Source organism: Urocitellus parryii, chromosome 3 (assembly GCF_045843805.1).
Source record: "Urocitellus parryii isolate mUroPar1 chromosome 3, mUroPar1.hap1, whole genome shotgun sequence".
NCBI lineage: Eukaryota > Metazoa > Chordata > Mammalia > Rodentia > Sciuridae > Urocitellus > Urocitellus parryii.
In genome coordinates this window covers 22,429,133-22,441,033 of record NC_135533.1, presented here as the reverse complement: position 1 = coordinate 22,441,033, position 11,901 = coordinate 22,429,133, and the positions used below count along the sequence as shown (strand labels likewise).

Below are 11,901 nucleotides of genomic sequence, written 5' to 3'. Positions count from 1 at the left end.
ATAGAAACCGAGGCAGGTAGGCAGGGGCGACCCTTGGGAGGAGGCAGCTCCCTCGGAGAATCTCAACTTGGAATTGAATATCTCAAAAACACCAAATTAAATTGAATGGGAATATTTTAAGCTGAAAATGACTCACTGAAATATAATTAAGTTATATTAATTGACAAGCTTAGCTTTTTCCTCTGTCATTAAACAGGAGTGGGAGCTTATTAATAAGACACAAGCAGATGTACATAATAAAGAACACTACAAATTTTTCTTTCAAATTGACTTGTAAATGTTTGCATGTTCTCTCTGTTTTGCTCATCTGCCCCTTTACCAAGCTACAATATTGTAAGAGGGGGAGCTAGCATTCTGGATCAAACTTCGGATCATTAAGGGACTGGAGTTGTGGCTCATTGGTAAAGCACTTGCCTTGCATGTGTGAGGCCCTGGGTTCGATGCTCAGCACTGCATACAAATAAATAAAACAAAAGATCCTTTTACAACTAAAAAATATATTTAAAAAAAAAACTTTGGATCATTAAGAATTACTGTGAGGGGCTGGAGTTGTGGCTCAGCAGTAGAGCGCTCGCCTTATACGTGTGAGACCCTGGGTTCGATCCTCATCATCACATAAAAATAAATAAGTAAAATAAAGGTATTATGTCCGACTACAACTAAAGATACATATTTTAAAAAAAGAATCACTGTGAGGGGCTGGGGTTGTGGCTCAGTGGTAGAGCGCTCGCCTTGCACGTGTGAGACCCTGAGTTCCATCCTCAGCATCAAATAAATAAATAAATAAATGATATTGTGTCCAACTATAACTAATAAATAAAAGAATTACTGTGAAAAAAATAAGGACAAAGGATATTTTGGAGGAAAAGGAAGGGATGACATTTTCCCCAAAGGAATTCTGGGGAAATTCAGTGCCTGTGTGATTTAACCTGTGTTGGCACCCCTCTATCTGGCCACCTGTGATAAACTTAATACAATAGGACTGGCCCTTTGAACTTCTTATGAGGGATGAGAAAAGACAGATACCCCCTGCCTAAGACCTAGACTAGGCACCAGAGCTCCTGAGCTGCCATTTCCATACTGCATTTAGAAGCAAAAATGTTCTTGATTATTTTGGATTCTTAATGTACTACACTTTTCTCCATATAAAATAATCTATCAGCTCAGTATGGTGGTGCATGCCTGTATTCTAGCAGCTTGGGAGGCTGAGACAAGGGGAATCACAAGTTCAAAGCCAACCTCAGCAACTTAGTGGGGCTCTAAGCAACTTAGACCCTGTCTCTAAATAAAAAATAAAAATGTCTGGGGATGTGGCTCAGTTTGTTAAGCATCCCTGGGTTCAATCCCCAGGACCTAAAAATAAAATAAAATTTTCCACCTTTTTATGCTTTAGAACAATTTATGAGATGGAAGTCATTTCTTGAAGGCTTGCAGAACTTGCATATGTAAGTGCCCAGACAGAGTGCCTTGGGGGGGGTATATCTTTGCCCCACTGTTTTGTGCTTGGAATTGTATTTTGACTCTGATATGAATCTTGTTACACCTGTTTACTTTTATTTACATTTGCCCGGTATGTCATTTCCTACCCTACCATCTGCTTTAGCTTTTTAATCAACAGTATTTTGTTTCTCTCCTTTAAAATATTTTTAAAATATTATTCTTTTTAACATATGCAAGCGATACATGAAGACATTCTCCTTTTCAAGAATGAAGGCACTATTGCCTATCACTATCCTTTGACCATCTTTTTGTGCATCCTCGATTCTTGAATTTTGAATTTTTGAATTTATGATATATTCTGGACAGAAGTTCTGTGTCTGTTAATTTTTTCTTCTCAGAGCGTAGGTTGATATTTAATTTTGTTTACATTTTCCTATGAAACATTATTGAATTTTCATACATTTAAGTGTCCTTTTCTTCTTTAAATTTTTGTTTTTAAAATTCTTGTGTCCTAAACGAGACAATTTCCCTTGTTCAGTGATAATAGATTTGCCAGCATTTTTGACTAACGTATTTCATAGCTTAAAAATGTTTATGCATTTGCTGTCTACAATTTTTTTTTAAAAATGCTTATGAAGAGCATCTACCAATTAGTCTACCTTTTTCCTATAAATATGAAGTGTCGCCACTTTTATCCACAGATGCTACAGGTACAGGTCCATTTCTGAGCTCTTGATATTCAACTCCACTTACTTATACATCTGTTTCTTCACTACACCACAATGTTTTGATAACTATAGTTTTATAATAGTTTGATATCTGGTAAAACAAATTTTCTTTCCTATGTCCAAGTTCTTTTGTAATGTTTCCTTTTTAAAGGAACCTTTTAAGGTTCATGAAAAATCATTTTGGGATTTTGTTTGGATTTCTTCTTCTTTTTTCCCCCCCATGTGGCTGAACCCTCACACATGCTAGGCAAGTGCTCTGAGTCACATCCCCAGCCCTGATGTTTGTTTAGAAGTGCATTAGACACAGATTAATTTGAGGGAAGCACTGACATTCTTTATAGTATTGGATTTTACCATCCAGAGATACATTTTTATCCACTTAGTCATATTTTCTTTTATGTCATTTGGTAAGTTTTTATAGTCTTCTCCATAAAGATTCTTTATGCCATTTGTTGCTACCATATATGGAATCACTTAGTCTATTACATTTTCTGATTGATGATTGCTGGCATATAAGAAAGTAATTGATTTTCTTCTTTATTCTATTAATATAGTAAAGTATACTGATAGATCTCTATTTTTGAATTAATCTTGCACTCCTGACAAAAACTTCACAAAATCATGATACATTATTTTTTTTCATTCACTACTGAATTAGAATTTCTAATATTTAGGATTTTTGTACCCTTAATTATAGATTAAATTGGTGCATTTTTCTTCTGTTTTGTTTGGTATAAGAATTAACTATATAAAATAAATTAGTTAATTTTCCATCTTTTTATGCTTTGGAACAATTTATAAAAGATGGAAGTCATTTCTTGAAGGCTTGCAGAACTTGCATATATAACTGCCCAGACAGAGTGCCTTGGGGGGGGATAATCTTTACTATTTCAATTTCAAGTTTTCTACATCTTCTTAGACCATTTTGAAATTTTATATTTTTATAAGAAATTTTATATTTTTCTTATAAAGTATGCATGTATTCTATTTTTATTTATTTAAAAATTTGTAAATGGCCACAATACTTTTATTTTATTTATTTATTTATTTTATTTATTTTTTAATTAAGAATCAATTTTTAAGTGCTGAGGCTCAAACCCAGTGCCCCACACATGCTAGGCAAGCTCTACCACTGAGCTACAACCCCAGCCCTATCTTATGTATTCTTAAGCTTGATTGAAAAAAGCTGTTTGTGTCATTCTCTTATAATAATAATAAAAAAATCTGCTCATGTGTTATATAATTTTAGCTATTTTTCATTTTTGATAACTTCTTTGTATCATCTGTATCTTAAATTTATATTTGCCAAATAAATCAATTTTATTAGTATTTTTAAAGCATTTTTCTCAACTTTTTACTCATTTTATTTTACTAATTTTATCTATGACAATTTTTCTTTTTTCCAATTTTTTATTATTATCACTTTACTATTGTTTTTAGATTTTTTCTAATTGCTCTCTGCCCCCTGACCATATAAAATCTTAAACCACAAATGAAGTGTATATTTATGTAATATTTATGAATAATATTTTTATTATTTTAATATTTATTTATGTACAATATCCATGCTCTTTTGGAAGTCACAATCATTGTGATATCTATACTCCCACTCCTGCTTTTAAGTGCTGGGGTATAGCTCAGTGGTAGAGAGCTTCCCTAGCCTGCATGAAGCCTTGGGTTTGACCCTCAGAACTACAAAACACAAACAAACAACTTTTTGCTCTTTGGTGTCAATATCTTCCCAATTGAGGCATGGTTCATGATAATGTCTGTCTACTTTCTTTGGGCCGTCTTCCTTTTCTTTTAGAGTGAAAGCTTAATTAACTCACTTTCAATTGATATTTTGTTTTCAAATAAAAATTTTCAAGGCTTCAAACTACATTTCTTCCTCTAGTGCTTTTGATGGCTACAGGATTTTTCCACCCATATATTATAGTTGTATTGGTGCAATTTTTCCTTCTCTTTTGCTTGTTTTGTTATCAGGATTAGCTTCGTCAAAAAAAAATCAGCTATTTTTCTTTTTCTATTGTTTTGGAACAATTTATAAAAGATTGAATTTATCTGTTCTCTGTCACTCAGTTCTAAATTTTTGTAATTTGCCTTCTTTATCTGAGCTATGTAGAGGTTTGCGTCTACATTTCCCAAGGTATGACCTTTTAGTGATATTTTGTTCTATTTTTATATTATTACCTATCTGGAGGTTATTGAGACTTTCTATTTTACCATATGGCCAACAGGAATGTGTTCAATCTTTCACTATCCAAATTTGATGTTTATAGTGGGCTTTTGGTAGATAGTCTATCAGTTTCAGAAATTATCTTTTGTTACTGGTTACTAAGTTGTATTATTATTATTATTATTATTATTATTATTTCTGGTACAGGGATTGAGTACAGAAGTGCTCTACCACTGAGCTATATCCCAGCTCTCTCTCTCTCTCTTTTTTTTTAGCTTTTAAATTTTGAGAGAGGGTCTTGCCAGGTTGCACAGACTGACCTTGAACTTGACATCTTCCTGTCTCAGTATCCTGAGTTGCTAGATTAGAGGTGTGTGCCACTGCATTTGGCTTACTAAGGTGTCTTAAATCACAATTGGTGTTTATTTTAATAAAGACTTATTTGGGAACCTATTGACATGATCATACCCTTTTTTTCTTCCCTATTTCAATTAATTTGATTATTTTAACACTAATGTATTATTTATGTATTCATGTATCTCATCTTTCTACGCTTTCTCCTGGAGACCTAATCCTGTACATTTTTCCAAGTCATTCTTGTGCTCCCACTAACAATGGCAAAACTAAACCAAAAAGGTTGGAAGTATTGTCTATGTTCTTTGTAACCTACCTCTCTACCTTTCCAAGGTTGAAGGGATGACTTCCCATTCAGGTAGGTACTTCTCAATATTACATTTTTTTAGACCTAAGACCTCTGGTGGAAGTAGACATTCCTGCTTTTCTCTGAAAGCTTGTTTCCATTCTTCTGTTACATCTCTTTCCAATCACCTGTTCTAATTTAGCAATGACTAAAATACCACCCCTTTTTATAATCCTATCTTTAAGATTCATTATCTCCTGGTTTTTCTTATTTTTTTCCTTTCTTATTATTAATATTGTCATCTAAGAAGGCAGCTTTTCTTTTAAAGAAATATTTATTTTCCCCCAGCTTTATCAGCCTTCCTTATTTTATTTATTTTCCACCATTCTACTGCTTCTCTTTTGACTTCAAGTTCTAAATATATATTTAAAACAAATATGGCTCCTACTTGATTTCCTGGATAAAGCTGATTCCTAATAGGAATTAGCCCTATTTAATTCCCTTCTGTCTTTGGAATCACAATAGATTCCTCTCTCTTCCTCAGACCCCCATATAACAAATACTTCCATTCCTCTTCATATATTTATGGTAAAATCCATCATTCCTCTATGGTTGAACACACAGAGAATTTCAATTAAGTCCCTGAAATCCTACTCTCAGAGCTTACCTACTCAACAAATCTACCAGCACTAGGAACAAAAATAGAAGATGTGTCTCTACCCCATATGAAATAAAGAAATTGCTCTCTCTCTACTCCTAAAAAGGATGCAATTCAAATCAAGATAAAGGGGAACCAAATTGGTTAAAACTGATCTAAAGTACAATCTAAGCACTACAATCTCTTAAACTTGTACTTTTTTTTCTTTTGGTATCAGGGATTGAATCCAGGGGCATTTAACCTAAGCTACATCCCCAGCCTTTTATATTTATTTATTATTATTATTATTTTTAATTTTGAGACAGGGTCTCTCTAAGTTGCTTAGGGCATCACTAAATTGCTGATGCTGGCTTTGAACTTTTGATCCTTCTGCCTCATCCTCCTGAGCTGCTGGGATTCAGGTGTGCACCAGCATGCCCAGCATGAATTCCTAAGTATATGTGCTACTTGTGCCATTGGCTGAGAATATAAAGGTTACACAAATTGACCCATTCGATGGTACATTGCTTTCCCTTTCTATATATTCCCATATATAGTCTCAGCTCTATATATGGGAATCAAGATCAGTCACAGTGGCCCATACAGCTCACTGTTGTAAAAGCCTATGCCCAGTGCCTCTAAAAAGTAGTCACTTGCAGATGGATTCTAGCTACCATAAACTGTTTAAACATGACAAATCCAAAGACTTGTAAGGTCCAAGATTGCTAAGTATTAAAGTCCTGTGGTCTGGCACACCAGACATCCAACCTCTCTACACATCTTACTTTGGTTCCTCAATTCCAGATGGAAAGCCTATTCCTCCATATTAAACAGCTGTGATAGGTCTAAGGGGAAAAAATTAATCATATTCCTTTTCCCTCCAAGGAACCAAAATAATGAACACTAAAATATCAGTATTTTGCTAATGAAGCTGTATCATGATCAAGACTTTCTAATATACAACATCACAATTCCTGGTCTTGGGATGACCCACCCAAAGGACAACATGTAAATAAACACTTACCTGGATAACAGCAAGGGGCTTGGCTGTCCCAAAAGTAGCAAAAGAAAGGCATTCTTCGATCTGCCTCTGGAAGATAGACCTGGATCTCCACAGGTGTGCTTACCATATGAGAGCCAGATCCAATCCAAGTGGAGTGCTGATGGGCAGCATCCAGGTAGATGTGAGAGAGATAAGGGAGTGTAGAATGTGTGTGCACAATGACCCTCTTCCCTAAGTGTCCATCAAAGACCATAATCTTTTTCCTTAGGGGAGAAATGTGACCTAGAGAGAGGGCAAAAAGGCCTTGGGCAACATGGTTCCCCACTTGAAGAATAGAGAATAGGGACAAATGACAGATTCTTCTCTCCATGGGTGGGGACAAAGCCTTTGTTCTTCATTTCCTCCCATAAGTAGGAATGGATCCATCTCCCTCACACCCCAGGTCTGACCCAGAATTCATTCCCAGCTTCCAACCCAGATTTCTGGAAGACTTCTATTATAAATAGCATTACTAGGTCATTCCTACATCAGATCTTAGGATGTCAGGGTGGGACAAGGACCCAGAGGTTCAGGCTGATCCCAACCAATCACAAGACACATTCACTCAATGAGGTCTGTCTGATTAACAAAAAGAAGAAACACCAATATATCTAGAAAGCCCCCTCCAAGGCATTTCAGTACTAAGTATTCTTCAAGAATTGTCTGGCTGTTGGAGTGAAAAGAATAGCAATACTTAGACCAAAAAAGACCACCTAAAAATCTTGTTTCCATTGTCTACCTACTCCTGGGTCCTGGGTGTCTCCCTCCCCACCACTATAAGACCTGAGAGTAATCATTTTGTCAATGAAAGATGTATCACATGTTGGTTGTCAAGAGGCCATCCCCAGTCAAAAATTCTCAAGGTAGAACCCAAATAAGGACACTATTTGGGAATAGAGAGAAGTTATTTATCAGTGGATGGTTGAAAAAGCCAGGCCTTTTTGAGTCCAATTCCAGAATAATTGATAGGAATTCCTTTCCTGTTAGTTTCTTTGGTCCATCTACCCAACCTTCTATAGGTGGGGAAAAAGAATCAGCACTAGCCTTCAGTGGGACCCACAGTGCCCTATCTATTCAGCCCCAGCTGAGGGAACAAATAGAACCAAAAGAGGACTTTTCCTGCTACCAAAAATCACCCCCTTAAATTGGGGCCTCCTTTGTCCACATGTTACTCAAGGACAGCCCCACCTGTCATGCTTAGCTGTCAGCAGGGACACAGGCCACATTTTGGGGTGTCCTTTCTAAAGATGCCCCCCTAACAGTTTAGGAGGACTTGGTATCCTTCCAATGCTACGTTTGTATAATTTAAGCTCTCAAGGACACTGGAATGCCCAAGACCAGACAAAGAAGAGAACTGGCAATGAAAATTAATCTAGCAAGCCCAAAGAAAAAGACTCTCCCAGAAAGCAAAAGCCATTCTCACTTTAACTGTACATGGTAGGCCAGGTTGGGAATGGACTTTACCTGTTAAGAAAAAGGGCTTTTGAGTTAGATAAAATAGGCAAAGGGTTCAAGGGAAGACCCAACATATAAAGAGACATAGAAATTATAGGGGGTAGGGTGGGAGGGGATCCTGGTTGAAAAAAAGTAGAGTGGTGTCCTTTATCTAAAGATTCAGGGAAGGGGGATGACAAGAAACCAAGTGTGAGGGAAAGAGTCACTTAGAAGGTTAGACACCCCAATTCTAGTTCTAGCTCTTGCCAGTAACTCAGCATGATTTTGAGATGATACAGACTTCAGTATCTTCATCTGTAAAAAAAAGGGGCAAGTGGTTTGTTTAACCAGGTGCCTGTTAGGGTCCTATAATATTATGGCATCTCCCACATTTGTGAATGATGGGATATAATTATAAGATACTGAGGAGGGGGCTGGAGGACCTCATCATAAGGAATCAACTTTCAGCCACACATCATTCTCACCCACGCTGGCTCCCCCACCAACCCCCCATCCCATCCCCCCAGACGGGGCCACAAAAGGGCCTCATGCTTATCAGGCAAGAACTCTACCACTGAGCCACATCCCAAGCCCTCAGCCTCATCTCTAATGAAAGAGTCACATATATACACATTCTCACATATATAAACAGAGTAGTTGATGATTTCATCCCAAGCAGCAAGGACACATAATAGAAAAAATAAATATTGTTGATACCTTGTTCCAATCATTGGAGGAGAAGGGCCCTGAAGATGTAACTTGGAGGGACTTCATGGTCAGAGGAGAAGGATCCTCCTGTTTGATAATAGCTATCACTTTGCTGTTCCCTCCCCAAATCCAAAGGCAGCCAGGTCTTTGGAAGAAATCAGTCTCTCACACCCACCCTCCAACACCAACTCACCTGTAGCAAAAACAAAAGTGTAAAGACCTTGAAGGGAAAAAAAAACACCCTAGTTAGCCATTATTAAATGAACAGAATCTATCACCCCTGAGATTGCTTTGGATGAGGCAGCTGGAATCACATGCCTCAGTTTCCCTGAATGCTATCAATTGTTCTGAAAGTACTTGTTTGGGACCAGCCCCCATCAAAAGTTGCTTAGGTTTGCCATCTGGGTGAAAAGGGGGAACTAGTTTGTACCACCCTTTTCTTTCTGTGTTTTTATGGTTATTTCCAAATTGTTTAAGCAATCTCATCATGAGAGTGAGCCAGGAAGCTACCATCCCCAAGTAAGAATTCAAATGGGGAAAAGGGTTACGGCGCAAGTGGAGGGTTCCAAATTATGCTAGAGGACCTACAAACAGACTCACACCACTCCCCACACACCAAGAATCATCTCCCAACCATTCATCCACTGGACACTTGCACTGCCTCTCCTAGCAGAGATAGCTGGGGCAATTGGGGAAGTGGAGGACATTCGCCTCCCATCAACCTGGAATCCTTGGTTAAAAGATACTAAAAATAAATTAGTAAACATTGCTGTTTACAGAAATAGAAATCATTTCTGTTTCCAAAGGCCTCTCACCATCCCAGTCCTGGACATTTCCAAGACCACCACCCCTGTCACCCTCTCCAAGGTCCGCCCTGGTGGGTGGGTGAGTCCTTTAAGACTGGGAGTTCCTCAGGCATCTGAGAATTTCAGTTCTCTGGTTCCTGGGAAGAGAGAATCTTCAGTACTCTGGAGAGTACCAGAGTTCATCCCTTCTCACCAGTTCCTGGGGGTTGTCTTGATCAACCCCTCCTTTTTGGATGATATTTGTGTTGCAAGAATTCCCGTTATTTTCTGGCTCCCAGTCCCTCCCCAGAGTCCAACATGCCCACCTGGAACCACCCTCAGAGCGGAGGAACCAGTCTGTGCCTTGGTCTAATGACTCTGATAAAAGAGGGATGGGCAGAGAGAAGGCAGGGAAAATGGTCTGGGAGATCGTCCTGGGGGGGGATAACTGACAGCAATGACTGTCCTACAGGCTGGTAGGGAGGCTGGGCTCCTGGCCAGAGCCAGAACCGGAGCCAGAGCCGGAGCAGGAGCTTTCCGCCACGGTGGTGGGTTGCGGGTAGTCGCGGGGAGTGCGACGACGTCCCCGGTACTCAATCATGTCAGGATGATAAGTTGGGTGGCGGCGAGCGTGCTTGGTCAAGTGGTCGCTCCTGGAGAACTGCTTGGGGCACAGGGGGCAGGAGAAGCGCTTTTCACCCGTGTGCGTCCTGTAGTGGCGGGCCAGCTCGTCGGAACGCGTAAACTTCTTGTCGCAGTCGAGCCAGTCGCAGGAGAAAGGGCGCTCACCCGTGTGGGTACGCTGGTGGGACTTAAGGTGCGATGACTTGTAATAGGCTTTGGTGCAGCCAGTGAAGGAGCATTGATGTCGCTTGGCAGCAGGTGTTACTGGCCTTCTCCGGGACATCTGACCTGCTGCGGGTGCGGGGCCAGCCTCTGGGGCCCCTCCAGACACCCCTCCGTCGTCGTCGAGCGCTCCCGGGTCGGCTGGCGCACTTGGGACGGCAGGCGAGCCGGAGGAGCTCGCGGGCTCGGAGAACGCGTCTGCACCGGAGGCGGAGGCCGGCTCGGAACCCTGGGTCGGGCTGGAGCACTGGGTCGGGTCGGAGGAGCCAGACGAGTCGCGCAGAGCTTCCCCCGAGTTCTCCCCGTAGCCCTCCCCGAAGCTGCCGCGCAAATCAGCCAAGACGCTTGCAGCCAGCAGGTGGGGCGCGGCGCCACCCGCGCCGGGGCTGGGGGCGGGAACCTGGGGGAGCAGGGGGACCGACGCGGGCCCTGGTGGCCCCGGACCCGGCAGAGCGCACTCCGGCGGCGCCGCACCCACCTCCGAGCCAGCGGCTCCGCCCGCGCCCTCGGGGTCCGGCGGGCGGCGGTGAACCACGGCGCCCGCGGACATGGACACCAGGCACTCGGCGGCGAAGTAGTCCATGCACGCCACGGCTGCCGACATGCTGGGACCGCTCGGCAGCCGGCGAGCGCCGTCAGAGCGCGGCCGGCCGCGAGCGAGAGAGTTCCCGGGAGCGTCCGTCCCGCAGCCTAGGAGCGAGAAGCAGGAGGCCGGGTGCGCGCCGCCCGCCGCCCGCCGCCGCCGCCGCCGCCCGTGCCGAGCCCGCCCCGCCTGACGCGCCCCTGACGCACCGGAGCCCGCGGGGGCGCCGGGGACCCGCCCCGGCCGGCAGGACACCCCCGGAATGCGCGGCCCACCGGGCTAAGTCATTTTTAACAGCCTAAGAAATTATCTTGTCTTCGCGTTCTTTCTTCTGCTGGTGAGCCAGGTAATTTTAATAAAGCGAAAACTCCCCGATCGTAACTTCTGGGCAGCCTGCCGGCTTGGCCCCCCCGCGCCGGCTGGTCCTCCGCCAGCTGGGTGTCCGGCGGAGTCCGAGAAACTTTTTTTTTAAGGGGAAAAAAAAATGCTAATACCTGACTTGTCTTTCGATTCATAATTGCGATTGTTGGCTAAGTGGTCTGGAATTACATTTCACTCCCGTTCTCCGCTCTCAGACCAAATTGAAAATATCCCCAAGTCTGCATCAAGGAAAAAAAAAAAGTTTTCCCATTTAGCAGTTCAACTGTTAATCCAGGGTCGGTGGCAATTCCCTAAATAGATCCACTACGTAGCTATTAATTAATAGCATTTTGAACCAGAAACATTTTAACCTTGGAAAAGCCAAGAATCCTCTCATGGTTGAAATTGAAACTTAAAATCCTTTGAGTAACGATTTAACTATTCAACCAACGAAAGAAAAATGCATGTTTAAACTGCATTAACCTGTCACAGGCATACAAACAAATTTCCACGCTGAAATAT

General features: G+C 41.5%; 1 protein-coding gene across 1 annotated transcript; it reads right to left on the bottom strand.

Moving 5' to 3' along the window:
- Positions 1–10,056: 10,056 nt before the first annotated feature.
- Positions 10,057–11,040, bottom strand: Klf14 (KLF transcription factor 14). The gene has a single exon (XM_026392817.2). The coding sequence runs from the start codon at positions 11,038–11,040 to the stop codon at positions 10,057–10,059; it is 984 nt and encodes a 327-aa protein (XP_026248602.1).
- Between the last annotated feature and the right edge of the window lie 861 nt (positions 11,041–11,901).